We start from the raw sequence: 16,904 nt of genomic DNA on the forward strand, positions 1-16,904 counted from the left end.
ATCATCACTGACTTACCTGAAATTGCAATGGGATGGGTCTCGTGGAGCCAAACACGTCAGGGCTAAGTACATCAGGGAGCAGCTCACATACATCTCAGAGAGATGCAACAAGAGAGAAAACTTTGTACGCCCTTGCCGTTAAGGGGAAGAGGATTGCAGAGGCTAGAGAGTAGCACTGAGGTGGGGCTGTGATGCTGGGTTGTGTTTCTGAGCATTGTCATCGCTGCGGGAGGGGCCAGCAGCAATGCTTTCCCAACAGCTTTGGTGGCCATCATCTTCTCCAAGGCAGTTCTTGAAGGACCAGCACCTTCAGTTTGTCTTGGCCAGAAGCACACAAGTTTCTGCGACCAGTAGGTTTGGGTACTCTGTGTCTGTGGGTGCTTCCCTTCCTTCCCATCTGGAGGATGTGCTAGTTAAACTCCTTGGCCTCCTCTTGGCTATTTTGCAGCCCAAATGCTGTCTGCCCCCATTTCCCTTTGGCCTCACTGTGAAGCACGGGGCTGGGGGGCTGGATGTGGCTCCCGGCATGGCAGGGGAAACACTCCACGTGCAGCTCTGCAGTTTCCTTAAGCTGAAATGAAAGCTTGGGAGGCTTTTTAAAAAAACTCTTTCTTTCTTCCTTCCCAGTATAATGAGTTTGCTGCTGCTGCTGCCTTAATTTGGAGTTAATATGTAATGTTTGTAACACAGCCAAGAAACATCGCTGTACTTGAGGCAGATTTTAAAAAGTATCTCATGCTAGCACTGGTGTTTTAAAACTTATCCCTGTTCAAAGGTAACATGAATCTTTAAAACTAAAATCACTTGTACTTAAAGAACATAAACATGATGAACCAGTTTGGCACTGGCTTTTTTTTGTCTTTCCTTCCTTTAAGGAGGCTACACTACATTTGTGCTCACTGAGGAGCAAAATTTTCCAGTGCACTCAGCTAACACTTTTTCTCTGCTCCCTTGCTGGCCCATCAACATTTTTTTACAATTCCAACATCTTTCTGCTGTTCATGCTTCTTGGCTACTATTGTCCCAAAGGTACATCTGTATCTTTTTACATGCTGAGGCCAGGTTCTCATCCTGATCTGGGATAATTCTCCCTGTTGATTTAAAAGCAGCTACTCTAGATTTATACTGGCATTATCAAGACAAGAACCTGGTCATGAACCTTTCATCACAAACCTAAAATGCAAACACCCTGTCTACTTCTATGAGAGTCATATAACTGGAAAGCATTTCTGTGTCATCTATCTTAACTGCAGCAGGTAGCAATTTAACTGTCACTCTGCACATGCCAAAGCCTCAACAAAAGCATCTGCTCACCAGCTGATATCCTCTGTGGCAGAAATGGGCCTGTTCAACTTGGTCTTTCCTTTCTCAGGTGTCCCCTTCTGGACGAGGCCAGATAAAATGGAAAAGAAGCTGCTGGCAGTTCCCGCCGCCAACACCGTTCGGTTCCGATGTCCGGCAGGTGGAAACCCAACTCCTTCCATCTACTGGCTGAAAAACGGCAAGGAGTTCAAGGGAGAGCATAGGATTGGGGGCATCAAGGTAAGGCCTTGGTTTGAATCTCTGTTTTTATCAGGAGTTTTCTACTGACTGTAGAAAATTGTATTTCACAGATTAACATTTGTACATGTAAGAGCACAGTCCCAACTGGGTGGGAATGGGGGTGTCTCTGGTGGCCTTAGCAATTGCTTGACACAGAAGTGTTAAAAAGGGCTGCTGTCCCTTGGGATTGAGAGCTAATTCCCTCTGAGTTTGTCTATAGCAGTCATTCAGGGACTAGGTAAAAATGAGACTGGGTTTATGGTTGCATTGTGGACAGTGATGAGAAAGCAGGAGCAGAAACTTCTGTCCTAATTTCTGGAGATCAGCTCAGGGTGTTGAGACATGTTAGAACGAGCTGTAGCTACTCCCAGCTTTCAAGGAAAACCGACTCTGCATCCTTTGAAGGTGTAGGAAGGACCTCACCAAAGAGCTGGACCATCGTGCTGGTCGTCATTAACATTCTTGTGGTATAAATCACTGACTCTTGGTCTTGGTCTTGGATTCCCTTGTAGCCAGAGTAATAGAATCTGCTTCTTGGCTTCTTTCTTCTCCCTCCTTCCTTTCTACCATGAGGTGTTCTGGAAAATGCTCTGGCTTGTGTCAGAGATAAGAGCTAAGGGACACAAAAACCCACTGCACTCAAATTATTTAATTAGCCAGAAGTTTCTGTGCTTCTGTATATGAGGAATTATGGCAGAATTTTAACAGGAAAATCAGCTGTTCTGATTTTGTTGTTATTCCTTTGTCACCTTAAGGTCACAGCCAAGACCCTTTGTGGTTTTATTTGGGGAGAATAAAACTGGCAGCAGCTGATTATAACCCAGCATAGCAGGAAGGACTCTTGAATGGCAATTTTTGCCTGCACTCCACCAGCCCTGGTGTATCCCTGGGCTACTGCTAAGGAGAGAAGGTGATTTTTAGGAAGGCACCTTCATCAGTACTCTGAATAGCTCTGTGCTGATGCCTACCACATCTGTAGCATTTTGAAAGGGGGCTAGGTATGCAAAGCGTGCCGGGCTCCAGAAACCAGAAAAGGATTCAAAAAAGTCTTCCCTCCCTGCAGTTTTGGGCTGTTTCTTTCCTGTTAGCTCAGACCCGTTCCTGAAAGAGCCTTTTGTGATTGCTTCAGTGAAGCCTTTGAAGCTCCCTCCTCAGTCCTGTCCCTGCTCCAGCCTGGACAAGGCTGAGGACATGCTCAGGTTTGGATCTTCTGAAAAGTTAAGGAGGGAAAAGAAGTGGGGAAGCAGCTCCTGTGGGTAAACAGCTTTTCAGCAGATAACATTCACAAAGCACAAGCATCTTTTACTAATTGCAGGCTGTAAGGATCATCATGAAGTGTTTTCAGGCTTGCGTGCGCTGTTCGAACGGCTTTTTACAAAACTATGTGACATCAGCTGCACTAAATTATGCTTGCAGAATAAAATCTAAAGCTGAAAGCAATTCCCCTACCCACTTCCCAGTGGTTTTAATCTATCCTTGAGTTTAAATTGACATGTTTCATCCTCTGCAACACGGTAGTGAGTCTTTGGCATCGCTGTGCTTTGTTTCTCTAGGGGCACCTTCCAGCAACAAGCCAATGCTTAAAAGAGCTATTGAAGGCAATGTCAGGCCAATTACAGCAAGATTGGTTTAAGCTCTCTATCTGTCTAGGTGTAGTTCTTTGTCCCTTTCTTGATATAAAGACATCTTTCTCTCTCTGTAATTTTCCTTCCCTTATTTGCTTGCTTTTGTTCTTGAGCTGCGATTAGATGTAAGTAGTCTAATATAAATCTCATCCAGTATAAATATACTGATAGATATCAGCTGAGATTTGAACCAGAAAAAGAGATTGAAAACCTGCTCAGTATCTCATGTATTTAAGATTTAAATTCCCTGTTACAACTTAACTTCATAACAGGATTAGGCAGCTTGAAAAGAATGGGCAAGATCCAGATCTGGCAGAGTTTGGTTGGCTTACTTCATCTCGAGATCTGGTCTTAACCCAGAAATCCTTGAGCTGGGAATGTTCTCATTTGTTTTCAGTGTGTGGAAGAGTTTAAATGTTGATTGTGTAAGGTCTGTGGTCAGCAGATGAAAGCTGACCACTCTTCCACTTCTGCCTCTTGCAAATGACATTTAGATCCCGTGTGATTGCCCGGTGTAAAGCCTGCAAGAGAGAAGGGTGAGTGTTGAAAACATGAAGTGCAGGCTAACCTAGTTTTGTTACAGTTCATCCTTAACTGGTAAAGAAAAGAAATTCATATGACTTATCATATGAAATTTCCCAAAGAGCATTAATGGTTAAATCCTTGTTGGAATCTCTAATATTGTAAGCCTGTGTGTGTTAAATGACCCTAGAAGGGAAGACTGAGGGGGAGGGGAGATAGAGGATTATCCCTTCCCCAGACCATTGCACTGACTTGCATACCAGTCTGACAAACACGGACTGAGGTTCCAAGCGTGTCTGCAAATGTTTGCTTCACAAGGAGCCAAGAATGACAACACCAGAGGGATTTCCAGTATCTCACCCACCTGATTAATGCCTGCACTAAGTCACTTAATGTTTCTAGTGTTTTATTGAGTGCGGAGACAATTCTAACTTGGGAACGTCCCTTTTTATTATCCTTTAAATCTAGATGCCATTCAACGTAAAAGAAAAGTCTTGTTGCTTCTAGAAGAGTTTCCAAGCAAGTTTCCATGAGTCTGTGCCCCCAGGTTCTCCTCTTTGTTCAGAGTCCAAAGCCCCTGTCACAAACCTGACAAAGAGATGTTCTTTGAAAGTGCATCCTAAGTAAAACACCTAATTTGGGCCTGATTTTATAATACAGGTCAGACTAAGGAGTTGTCCATGTATCTGGAGCTCCATTTCCTTGGAGTAGCTCCTAGGGGTTCCAGACGCAAATGCTTTGCAATGCTGAAAAGTGGATTAAAATAAGTCTTTAGGCACAACTATGAGACAAGCCAGTATGGAAATGAGCCACTGAGCAGCCACAAATTTGCATTGAAACTTCCTTGACAGTCTTGTATGTTCAGCTGTGAGCTCAGGGTCCAGGCTGTCTGTTCTCAGAGCTCCTCTTACCCTGTAATTGCCGCACTGTTGCAGAGATGCTGGTTCTGCATTGAGCCCCATCTGTGATGTCCTGGGTGGGCAGAGGGTGCAGTCAGACCTGGCCAGACATCTGCAACAACCCAGATTTCTGTACAGACGGTTGTTTAACCACAGCCTCCTATTACCTATATAACCTGAAATGAAAGGAAATGTTATATTCAGCAGTCTCTGAAAAGTGGGGTGTTCACCAGTGCTGTTCTCAGGGATGCAAAGATCTACAAAGCTTTGTTAAAATTACTTTTGCTTGCTTATCTTGCAACTAAGCTGTCTAGTCCTATGACTTTAAATGTTCTCTTTGCAAAATTCTGGTTTTAATTGCAACTCGGCCCTTTAAAGGAAAGCATGTGGATGCAATTTATGTGTAGCAAACGAGGTTAAATGACTTCATATTTCAGTTCACCTGCTGCAGCAACAAACCTCCAGGAGCAATTACGCCCTTGTTTTTTCCATCAGTCCTTGACATTCTGTAGCACGGAGTTATTGTAATCTCCTGCTTCTGTGTCCTTGGAGTCACCTTCAAACTGTTTAATAAAGTTAAATGTTCTGTTCTGGGCGACAGAAGGCATCAAATTAACATCCAGAGATTTGGAGAGCTTTTACATGCTATGCATCCTGAAGTCATCTTTGTTACTGTTGGTTGCTTTCTATATTAATTCAAGATTTGCTTTCCATATCCGTTATTTCCTCTGTACTCATTAGAAACGTTCTAGGGCTCAGAGGGCAGCAGGTCAGGGTGGAGACAGGGGTTATCCTTTCCCTTCTGCTACTGAACAACCAACAACTCTGGACATGAGCCACATCCAGTAAAACAACTAGTATAAAACTTTGTGCCAAAAGAGAAGGGCTGGCCAGGCATCCTAGGGGCCAGACTTAAGGCTGGGCATGTTTTCTCCTGTTTTTTACAGGGAATTTAGGGGACTAACTCAGTTGTAGACACCCATGCCTGTTCAGACAGATGTCAGGAACTGTTGCCTCCATAGCACACATCTGTAAAATATGTTATAAATGGGGTAAGAAGAATTTTATTGATTATAGTCATCTTGTGGGTTATATGTAGCAGTTGGTAAAATCTGCAGATGAGAGTACAGTATTTTGAGCTGACAGAGTCTTTGGACAAGAGTGGTCTGGCAGAGGGGACCAGTGGATCAAGGGTTATCTTAGCTGATGCCTTCTGAAGTCATTATTCTAATGAGACGTGCCACATTCAGCTGTCAGCTGGTTTCATTATAGTTATTATTGTGGAAGAATCTACAAGTCCCCCTTGCAGACTCCATGTGTTACATTGTGTGGCAGTGTTCCTGCATTGGTCTTAATTCCTGTTCACATTAAACCTTTAATGACCCTTGAAACAGGTCCTTGTGATGTTCAGGCCTACTCTGGGGTCCATTCATGCTGGTCAAGTGTGTAGAAGCTCACTGTTCGTTGATTTGAACGGTCTGGTGATGACGGTACTTTACCACGAGCTTGATGGCTTGATTTCTTCTTCTAGTTGCGACACCAGCAGTGGAGCTTGGTGATGGAGAGCGTTGTGCCGTCAGATCGAGGGAATTACACCTGTGTTGTGGAGAACAAATATGGCAATATTAGGCACACGTACCAGCTTGATGTATTAGGTGAGATTTCACTGTTTTCCCTCAACAGCTGATCTGTGGTGATGTTGAATGGGCACATGATGGGATATGGGAAGCAGGAGCTTGGTTTCTTTCCCAAAGTGCTGGATCATGTGTCTTCTAAAACCAACAACAAGCTGCCTTTTGGCCAACAATTCAGCCTCAGATCTGTGATTAGTAAATTACTTAGCTGGTCTACAGAGGATGCAGCGAAGGAATGGCAGGGTTGAGATGCCTCCACCATTCCTAGGTGACTCTTCCCTTGAGAAGAACTGAGTAGAGCAATGGCCAGGACACCTGGGGGACAATCACAGTTTACACCTTTCCTGCTGAAAAGCTAGGAGATGAAGGGTTCAGAGGAGAATCCTTGCTGGAAGAGTACAAGTAAATTAGGACTTCCTCTCTTTTCTGTTTCTCAGAAAGGTCTCCCCACCGACCGATTCTGCAAGCAGGACTTCCTGCTAACCAGACCGTGGTGGTAGGGAGTAATGTGGAGTTTCACTGCAAGGTCTACAGCGATGCCCAGCCTCACATCCAGTGGCTGAAACACGTGGAAGTCAACGGCAGCAAATATGGACCAGATGGGACACCCTATGTCACAGTGCTGAAGGTTGGTACATGCTCCTTCTTCTCACCCTCAGGGCAGTCCTTCCTCTGCCTTGGTCTCAGTGTTACAGAGACAGCAGCTACATTGTGGGGATGCTCCTCAAAGAAACCCACTGCCATACAAGTGTCAAGAGAGATCAGCACTGAATATAAAGGTGCTCACCACCAGTGGAAGCCATAAACTTTATTTACATGTTTATAAGTAAGCGCTAGACTAGCAGTGCAATGTGAACCAGAAACTCCCAACAGAATGTGTTCAATTCCACAGTTCCTAGAAGGGTAATCATTATTTAAATCAGATTTTAGGGAGCTCAAGGTCTCATTTTCTGTAAATGTTCTGTGTCTAGAAGAAAAAAGTCATGAGAATAAGCCAAGGACAGCTGTTGAAAGTGTTCTTTTCTTTAAGTGTGCACAGTGGAATACTCTGCTTTTTGGAGGGGGTATGTCCTAAAGTTGATGTTTCAGACTCTTCTGTTTGCCAGAGATAACACAACTACTGCAGTGGCACAGATAAGCAAAGTAGTTGTAAGAGCTGAGGCAACTGTGAGAAATGCAGCATAATAAAAGAGAAGCTGTCAGATTGCATTTGACCTAAAACTGTAAAAATAACCATTTTTTACAGCTTCAATAGAGGTATTTTTGGGGCTTATTAAAATGAAAGGCTCCCAACTAAAACACATTCTTTCCTTTTCCAAGTAAACACACTGCAGTGTGCAGATACTAAATAATGCTGAACTACCAGCACCTGAGAGCCACTGACATTTGTGAACATTGCTATTATCCATGCTCAGGAAAGCCTTTTTTTTATTGAGCAACAGCTCACTTAGTAAGACTTTACTTTGCTAAACTGCTTTTTCGAAAGGGAACTTCCAGGTTACAGCCAGAACAAAGCCAGTTGGTCTGGTTTCCCCTCAACCTCTGTGAATATAAAAAGTAGAGAACAGAGAGTGAAAAGCACATTGGACTTTTAAAATCCCCCCCTTTTTTTTCTTTTAATAATTAAAGGTATTCTGCATTAGTGTTTATTAAAATATCTAGGGCCAAATGGATTTTTTCTGGCTCTGCAGTTACAGCTGAAAGCAGATTTTGCCCCTGCAGTTTCAAGCTGAGGTTGTCCTGTGCATGGACATTCCCTGTGCACATCCTGCTGCACACACCCTTCTTCTCTTTGTATGAAGTTTTTAAAAAACCCCACTTACCAGACAGCATCTACAAAACTGTAACTCAGCCAGATACATGATAATAAAAGCCAGAGACCCTGGAAATAATTACACAGATTGAAATAACAGATTGGTTGGAAGAAATGGTTGGAGACAGTTCTTCAGGATTGGCAACATGCTCTTCTCGCGAGTTGATAAAACTTTTTATTTTCTCGCTGTGTCTCCAAATGTGTTTGAATTATGCATATTTGAATTTCCCCTGGTTTCACAGCCCAGTACCAAGCTCTGAATAGCTGGCTGTGTCACATGCCATCTAGTATAGTCTCCGAGCTCCGTGTGTGGTCCCCGTGGGATAAAGTGCTACCTTTTGGAAGTTTGTAGAGCCGCTGCGAACAGTGCCTTGTGTCACAAGCACAAGCTCCCATTTTGCTGTGGCAAAGAACATATAAATAGTCTGTATAAATAGTGTTTTAAAATTAAGTTGGAGCAGCACCGGGGTGGCTAGGTAATTAGAATTGCCAAATACCTTCTCTTCTGTGGACAGCAAAGGCTCCGCATTCCTCGAAGGGGAGCGCAGGCAGGCGTTTGAAAGCACAAGTTTTGTTTGGTTTTATTTTTTTGCTGAATAGGACCAGCACACGTCTATTTACTACTTCTGGTTAATCAGGAATGCTTTGAATTGTATTAATGCTGGCATCAGCGCTGGGGCACGGAGCATTTCCATTTTGGGATGCATCTTTTGTGCGCCAGTACTGGGCCTCTGTGGAGCTGTGTCAGGCCCAACTTTGCAGGGATTTTTTTTTTTTTGTTAATGTGTGTGTGCTTGTTTTTTAAAAATAAAGATCTGATAAAATGATCTCAATGTCATCTTGGGGCCAGTCCATTGGCATTATGGATTCATTCCCCTCATGTCACGCAGTGCTGTTGCTTTGTCCCGGTGTCCTGGCCGTGCTGCTGGAGCAGGGTGCTGTTAACAGCCCTTCCCTGCCCACAGTTGCTTTAGAAAAGGCTCTCTCCTGCCCAGTGCTGTGGTGCCTGCAGGGAGATAAGGTTTTTTTATCAGCCTGCCCTTCCCTCCTGCCTTCAGGAGATTTTATGGAGTGTAGAAGCTGCTATGGGGCAGTTTATATATGGGGAGCATCCCGGTCTCCATAGGAGTGAGGGGGACAGAGGTGCCCAGAGCATGAAATTCCCCCTCACAACTAAATGGGGGGGCAAAACCCACCCCAGTCCAGATGGGTAAATTGAATGCCGTACTTTCAACCCATTTTTTAAACAGCCTGACAAAACCAAGCCATCACCTGCATCAGTTCCTGAAAGCCTGGGCTAATTTGTGATCAAAGGAAACCCCTTTTTCTTTGCAGAAGAGCACTAAATGCATTCCAGTTACGGAGGGGGGGCTGGCAACACTGTGCCCAAGCTTTGTCAAAGGCTAAATGGTATGTTCTGCATTGAAACATGCCCGGTTTAATTATAAACAAGGCAGCAACAGCAGGCAGGCACGTTTACCCACTAGTCAGGACAGGCAAACTTGCCAGCACATAAGCCTTAGAGATGAGATCAGGTCAAAACCGGTGGTGTTTGTCATCAGACATGGACATTTGGGCTCCTTTCTGATGCCACCTCTGAGTTCAGTTCCTAATAACCTATCAGATCTGGCAGCCCTGTTGATTTTAATGGGCTGCAAGTCATATTGGCAGATTCAGGCCTTGAAATTGAAGGCACTGAGACTGGGCTGGATAGCGTAAGACCAGAAATGAGAAGACAGTTGTTTTATTTTCATTTCCAGGACTGAAGTTGTTTTTTTTCTAGACTTTCCCTAGGCTACTTCTGAGGCCACCAAAAACAGTTTTGCATTTTCAACCAAAATAAAAACAACTGTTTAGGGAAAAAAATGATGTACTGTTGTGGCAGTGTGGAAGAAGAGAAATAAAACCCCTGCTTAAGAGTCTGAAGTTTGTTTGATTTATATGCACCACTTTATTTAGTAAAGAAGAGGCTCCTATAAGCAGTGGAAAAAATTACAGCTAATTTCTGAAAGGCAAAGTCAGCAGCGAGTTTCAGACCGCCACTGCTTATATTTTGTTTCCAAATTCTATTTTGGAATCTGATAATTGAAACAGTATTTGCTGAGCCGGGTTGCAAACACAAATCTCTGCTTAAGCCGTTTCTCTGGTGCTTCTGTCTGCAGAGTTACTGAGAAACTGTAGGGTCTTTGACTGCTGTCAGATGGAGAAGTGGGAAATTGGTCTGTTTTTAAAAAAAAATCTCGTGTGTGAAGGGAAGGGAGTTCACTTGCATGTGGTTTGGGGGCCAAAACGCAACTTCTCTTCTTCACCCAAGTCCTGGGTTAGGTCTCTCACCGCAGGGTGAGCTGGGGATGTTGCCACAGCCAAAAAGAAAATAGCTGTGAACAGTCAATCCTAGCTAATATAGGTGCAATGGAGGTATTGTTTGGTTTACTGAAGTTCAGGTTTCTGTCTATTCCTGCAGTCTTGGATCAGTAAAAACGCTGAAGCCGATGCTAACCTAAATCTGTTCAATGTGACAGAACAAGATGAAGGAGAATATCTGTGTAGAGCCAACAATTTCGTAGGCATAGCCGAAAAACCATTTTGGCTCCACATTCGCAAACCAAAACCAGGTAAACCACAGACTCTGTCCCAAGGCCCTGGCAACTGCAAGAATGAGCTATAACATTTTTAAGAAGCTAGTGATTAAAATTACTATTCATTTTGTATTATACCCTGTCAACTGACGCTGAATGGCTTTATCTTATTTTCTTGCTAATTTTTTTTTTCACAAGAATGTAACGCCTATACAGCAATTGCCATGGAAAAATTCCCACAATAAAATGACTGTCAAATTTTGCTATCAACTCTTCACGCTTTTATTCCTTCCCCTTCCTTACAATTGAGTGCTGATAACAGAATTGCATGTTAATGACCTGTGACGTTCAAAGCTCTGGAAAACCAAGCTGTTTCAAGATTTTCACCTGTAAAACTGATATAATCAGTTCTGTCCTTTGGAGAAGTAATGGAGGAATAAATATCAACATTGGCTCATGCAAGCAAACATGTTAAATAGAGAGCGGCAGCAATCTCGTGGGCTCTGGGGTTTGACTTCAGCTTGGAGGATTTGGCTGCTGTGTTGCTCAGTGCCACTGCAGGAAAGTTCCTTACAGGCACTACAGTATCGAGGGCTGTGTAATCAATATATGGCTTTGACATGCCCACTCTGACAAAATTGCAAAATTCTGTATTTTTCGATGAAATAACAAATCAAAATGTTTGGATGTTCCTCTGATCAGCACTTGAATCTTTCCCCACTACATCTCCCCTCCTTTCTCCTTTCTTTCTCTCTCCCCTCTCCTCTTTTACCATCTTTCCTTCCCTACCCCTGTACTCACCTACTAACCGAAAGTCAGTCATATTGTGGGGGCAATTTTTCATTTGGATGCTTTTGCTTGCATGCTTCTTTAGTGGGACAGAGTAAGAACCTGGTGAAGGGAACTTTTTTGCTTTTGACTACAGGTTGCAGAGGGGAATGAATAAATAAATGTGGAATATGGGCCACTGGAAAAAAAAAAAAACAAACTCACCTTAATCTGCTTTTGAAAATTTGCCTGTGGTGTCCTCACACTTGCTGGGAATGTGGCTTATTCTCTGTTTTCCCTCTTTCTATATGTGTGTGTTTTTTTTCCCTGTAGACGGCAGGTGTTAACACAACGGATAAGGAGCTAGAGATTCTGTACTTGCGAAATGTTACTTTTGAGGATGCTGGGGAATATACTTGTCTCGCAGGGAATTCTATTGGGTTCTCACATCACTCTGCTTGGCTGACGGTGCTACCAGGTATTTCCTTCTGTGCTGGCCTCTCCTTCCCTCTCCAGGGTGCCTTGACGTTTTGCTTTAGAAATGCCAAGTTCCTGCAGCTCGCCCCTTGCTTGGAAGGGAGGGCTCTCCTCTGGGATTTGCTCCAGACCCCTGTTGCATACTCACAGCTGACACATGCATTGAATCTCAAGACTTAAATTATTATATCAGTAATGATACAAAATGCCCAGTATCTTCTTTGATAACAGGGAGGTGTTCACAGCCTCTTTGTTAGGAGACTGTCAAGTGCCAAAATGAGGATCTTTGTCTTCTAACACTGCCAGTGGGAGAAAGAAACCTCCTCATCAGATGATCCAGGGCACCTAAATTGGACATAGACTGCAGATCATCTTATGGAGGAACTTTTCTGTCTAACCTCATATCTTAACCTAAAATTAGATGCAAAAGTGGTTGGTGTGAGTATACACTTCCCTGCCTGTAGCATTATTTCCACTTCACGGATGAGGAGGCCAAGATAGCGATCTCAAACAGAAGGTCGAGGAGAGTCATCTGTAGACAGAGCCCAGGAGTCCTGGCTCCCAGGGGCTTTGCATGCTGCCTGCTCCAGCTGGGATCGATGAAAGCTGAAGTGGGCTTGAAACCTGAGGCCAGAGTGACCTCAATTTTGTGGTCCTTTCATGTGCAAAGCTCTCACGGACAATGAAGCCAGCGCAGAATGTGCAACAGAGGGGTCTGCTCTCCAAAAGAGGGGAATGAGGCTGTGCTGTCCCTTCACCTGCAGACTCTGCCTCCAGCTACTGGACAGGCTTGAGCATGATCCAGGAAAGCACCAGCAATTTTCATACTGAATCTCATGGGTGCTGTGCCTTGCAGAGAGCGCAGGAACAGGCCTGAGTATATTTAGTAGATCCTTACTGAAAGGGCACTCAAAATCCTATACACCCCACTTTGGCTTAACCAGTCATAGACCACATTCGGGTCCATTTCGCAACACATCTGTCTCAGGATGTGTTTAGAAACTAGAAACTTTGGCATTTCTAATCTTGACTTTATCTGTGCGGGTGATTCGGATGTAATCGCTTTTACTGGGGCTCAAGAAGGTCTCCTCCATGCCCAATCCTGCTGCTGGTGGGATCTGCTGGTCTTTTCTCTGTTTATTTGCCAGCTCTGTAATAGCTGTTTCTGCTTCTGCCATCCACTGGATGAGAAATTGTTTCCTTTGGTTAGAAGACTAATGTCTCTGTTATTTTGAGAATCTCCTAATACTGTCTCATCTGACTGTTACGCTGTTTTTACAGTGTATGAACTCATACCTCTTATTTAAGCAAAGAATAAGCAGGAGAAAACCCACCAAAAAACGTGAAGTGGAACTTTATATTGAAGTCAGACACGGTGAAGGACAGCCATCTATGCAGCAGCAGGCCCCAAAGTGCTACCCACAGAGAGGGAGCAGGATACAGCCTGTCTGGGGAACCTCTGCTTGTAAACCCCTGTCCACACTACAGGAGGAGAGACGTGGAGCAGAGGGCAAGACGGTGTGAACCAAGGCAGCAGAGCTGTGGCACCGACCCTAGCACCTGATCCCAGGAGATCTGGTAACCCTTCCTCGCAGGAGGAGATGGCCACTTGGCAGGATCAGGCCCTGCACAGCTGGCACACAGGCTGGTGCAGCCTCACATGTCACCAACAGCCATTTCCCCATGTTCCCCTGGACACAGCCACTGAAGAGCTGACACAGAGCCTGCTGCTGCCAGGGGAAAGTGCCTGCTGCTTGCCAGAAATGCTTCTTTGAGGAGCAGAGATGTACACGAGCTGTTAGTGGGCTAACCACGCCAGCATGACTTCATTATAAAGTTTCCCACTGCTGACTGTTCCTCTGATGCCAGCACACCTTTGGGGTACAGAAAATTAGTACCACCATGGCCCCTTCCTCTGGTCTACGTGCCTGTCCTGAAAGGAACAAGGGAAGAAACAGAGCTGAGCTTTGCTGGTCCCAAAAAAGTCTTGCTAGCAGGTAGCCACTGCTGATGGGCTCATGCCATCACCCTCCCAGCTCAGCCACCTCTCTGGGCCAGACCTTCCAGCCTCTTTCCAGCAGAACTAAGTTTTCATGAAATAATTATGCAGATTGCTCTCATGAGGCTTTTTCCCTGTGTGATGCGTCATCCCTGGGTGCCCTTCGAGCCCCTTGGTCCCTCAGGGCAGGCACTGGTCTGGTGGAAATCTTTGCTGGGAAAGTCGAATCAGTGAAGTGCAGCAAACCCCAGTCCTGCAGCCTTTGCATATCCGAGGCATCCAGATACGTGGTGTGGATGTGCAGGGAAAGCAAGATCTGGGTCAGAGGGACAGCACAGACACGTGACGATGCCTTCAGCCTAGAGCAGTGGTTTTCAACCTGTGGGCTGAAGGCTCATAGAAACTCCAGGGTTGCAGTAATTACCCCAAAAAAGGCAAACTGAACTAATGTTTTAGCTACAGCAGCAGGTTGAAAACCACTGGCCTAGGAGAGTGCCCTCACTGAAGTCACTCAGCAGATTGGCACAGATGAGCTAGTCCTCCCCAAATTCCTTGTGCTGCATGTGTGTAGTTGCATGCGGGCAGCTGCCCGCCCTGTCCTGACTGCCATCTCTTTGTCACCCCGCAGCAGAGGAGCTTATGGAAATGGATGATTCAGGCTCAGTGTACACTGGCATTCTCAGTTACAGCACTGGCTTTGTTCTCTTCGTCCTGGTGCTGATCGTTGTGATTGTCTGCAGGATGAAAATGCCAAACAAAAAAGCCATGAACACCCCCACTGTACAGAAAGTCTCCAAATTTCCACTCAAGAGACAGGTAACAGAAAGTAGATACAAGATTCCTATTCCCTCCTATGGTTATCCCCTTTTTTTTTCCCTCCTTGAAATTTTCTCTCTAGGTGAGAAGCTCTACCAGAAAAACATTGCCCAAGAGGGACATAGTTGGCTGCAGTCTAGGAGTTTAACCCCTTTTATTCATTTGTTTCTGTTCCAGTGGAGCAGTAGCTGGTAGCAGCTGACTCTGGTTCATGAGCAGCCGTGTTTCTGTTGCCCTTGTCCAAGAGGGGCTGGCATAGTAGATGCCATAGAAAGTACACCTTGCAGGGGAACAGTTTAGTCCAGGCTCCCCGGTGAAGCAGAGATTTGGGGAGCAAGAGCACATTTAGTTGTGCTTGTCCCTGCTTTCACAGAGGTTCTGAACCAATTCTCATGGAGTTGGGAGAGTCCTTTTTCTCCGTGCAGTTAGAGATGCTCTGCAACATGTAATTGCAGAGGGGCAGGAGCAAAAGGCACCATGTAAAACCACATAGTGAAGGATATGGATTTCACAGCTTTGTCTGCAAGCTCATGGTGGGCATTTACAGTTCCAGAACAGGAGAAGTCACTCAGAAGTCATAGCCTGTATGTGCTATGGAGATAGAACAAATACCTCCTGCCTGCTGGAGAGCACTGGCTGACCTGTCCCTCCTTTCCACCAGCTAAAAACCTGACCACAGGTACCTAGATCAGTGCATTTGTGCAAGGATGAGGGGAGAGGTGGAGGGGGAGGGATTTGCAGTTTAGAAATTACCAGAAAGGTGTCAGTGGACAAAGATTGCTCAAACCCTCTCAGTGGTCCATCTTGGGCACTGCCTTCCCTAGGAATACAGTTGGCAATAACACTTCATTTGCTCTACCCAAGCAGGTGTCGTTGGAGTCCAACTCTTCCATGAATTCCAACACGCCCCTGGTCCGGATCACGCGACTCTCCTCTAGCGATGGGCCAATGCTGGCCAATGTCTCCGAGCTGGAACTACCTCCTGATCCCAAGTGGGAATTGACACGCTCTCGGTCAGTCAACCCACAAGGTGGGGTCCCTGTGCCTGCCGGGAATGACACCACCCTGGTACCCACTAACGTGCCTGCTTGTTCCTCCTTCCAGCCTGACCTTGGGGAAGCCGCTTGGCGAGGGGTGTTTTGGCCAAGTGGTGATGGCAGAAGCGATTGGGATTGATAAGGACAAACCAAACAAGGCTATCACAGTTGCTGTCAAGATGTTAAAAGGTATGGGGAGTCCACAGAGGGCAGAACAGCATATTGCACTGGGCTTCCCTCTTGTTCCCCCCTCTTTTAAGTCTTCTATATAAACACATACAATAGAAGAAACCAAAACCAGCCTTTCTTCCCCTTCACCCAGATAGCCTGGGGGTGAGGGCTGTCTCCTTGGAGAGTATGTAAAAGTGCAAATCCCATCAGGAAGAGGGACTGGGAATTAACCCAGTTCTCTGGCAAGGGGTAGTAGCATCCCTGAGAAGAAGGGGAACCCCCTTCACTTCTAGCTAGCTCCATGAATCAGCCTTCACTCCTCCCATAACCAGCGCTGCCTGTTCTAGCAAAAGCTTATGCAACAAGCTCAGGCGGAGTTCACAGAAATTCAGTTGACAAACTCCTTGAGGAGTTTCTTTGTTGAAGAAACTTGATCCCAAACTCCTGAGAGGTTAAAGGGAGGCCAGATACGGGGGAGTCACTGGGCACCTCCAGATGAGTCTCTGTTTTCCATCCTTTCCCTGTGCACAGTAACCACAGACAACACAGTAATAATCACTCTGAAGAGTTCAGCTGGAGCAAGAGGGCAGATGCTCCAACAGTGAGCAGCCCAGGGCTGAGGTTGCTTGGAGTGACATCTTTAAAAAAATAATATTTCTTATCAGAAAAGGATTTGTTTAATGTACGTTTCCTTCAGTCCCTTCTGAAGTTGTTTTTGGAAGCAGGAACATTTCCATCTTTCCAAACCAAAACATTCATCTGGGGAGATTTTCCCCCATTTTTCTACTTTTTTAGAAAGCTTTCCATGCAAAAAATACATTCCTTCCTCTACGTCTCTCTCCCAGCTTTGACTTTCCCCCATCCTTAACTCTTTGGCCCTGGAGATGAGGGAGGAAAACAATCAGAAATGGAAAATGGTGCTTGGTACCAAAACTGACTTTTTTTCTTTAACACTTACCAGGATGAAACAGAAGAGGAATGGTTTTATTGATTTCCATATGAACATTTCTCTCCATCTATTT

The 16,904-nt window shown here is 45.0% G+C and overlaps 1 protein-coding gene across 5 annotated transcripts in view; it reads left to right on the plus strand.

Annotated features, from left to right (window-relative positions):
• FGFR3 (fibroblast growth factor receptor 3) overlaps positions 1 to 16,904 on the plus strand; it is a 57,843-nt gene that overhangs the window by 31,731 nt on the left and 9,208 nt on the right. Inside the window, exons 4-10 of one of the 5 annotated variants that reach the window (XM_074865571.1) lie at positions 1,373 to 1,542; positions 6,120 to 6,243; positions 6,660 to 6,850; positions 10,500 to 10,650; positions 14,487 to 14,680; positions 15,542 to 15,687; positions 15,779 to 15,900. In XM_074865571.1, coding sequence (XP_074721672.1) covers positions 1,373 to 1,542; positions 6,120 to 6,243; positions 6,660 to 6,850; positions 10,500 to 10,650; positions 14,487 to 14,680; positions 15,542 to 15,687; positions 15,779 to 15,900 — 1,098 coding nt within the window. Of the gene's footprint in view, positions 1 to 1,372; positions 1,543 to 6,119; positions 6,244 to 6,659; positions 6,851 to 10,499; positions 10,651 to 11,715; positions 11,861 to 14,486; positions 14,681 to 15,538; positions 15,688 to 15,778; positions 15,901 to 16,904 lie in introns of all 5 variants that reach the window. The other 4 variants (XM_074865573.1, XM_074865574.1, XM_074865575.1 and 1 more) reach the window with 4 other exon arrangements.

Source organism: Strix uralensis, chromosome 4, assembly GCF_047716275.1.
Source record: "Strix uralensis isolate ZFMK-TIS-50842 chromosome 4, bStrUra1, whole genome shotgun sequence".
In the NCBI taxonomy this organism is placed as follows: domain Eukaryota; kingdom Metazoa; phylum Chordata; class Aves; order Strigiformes; family Strigidae; genus Strix; species Strix uralensis.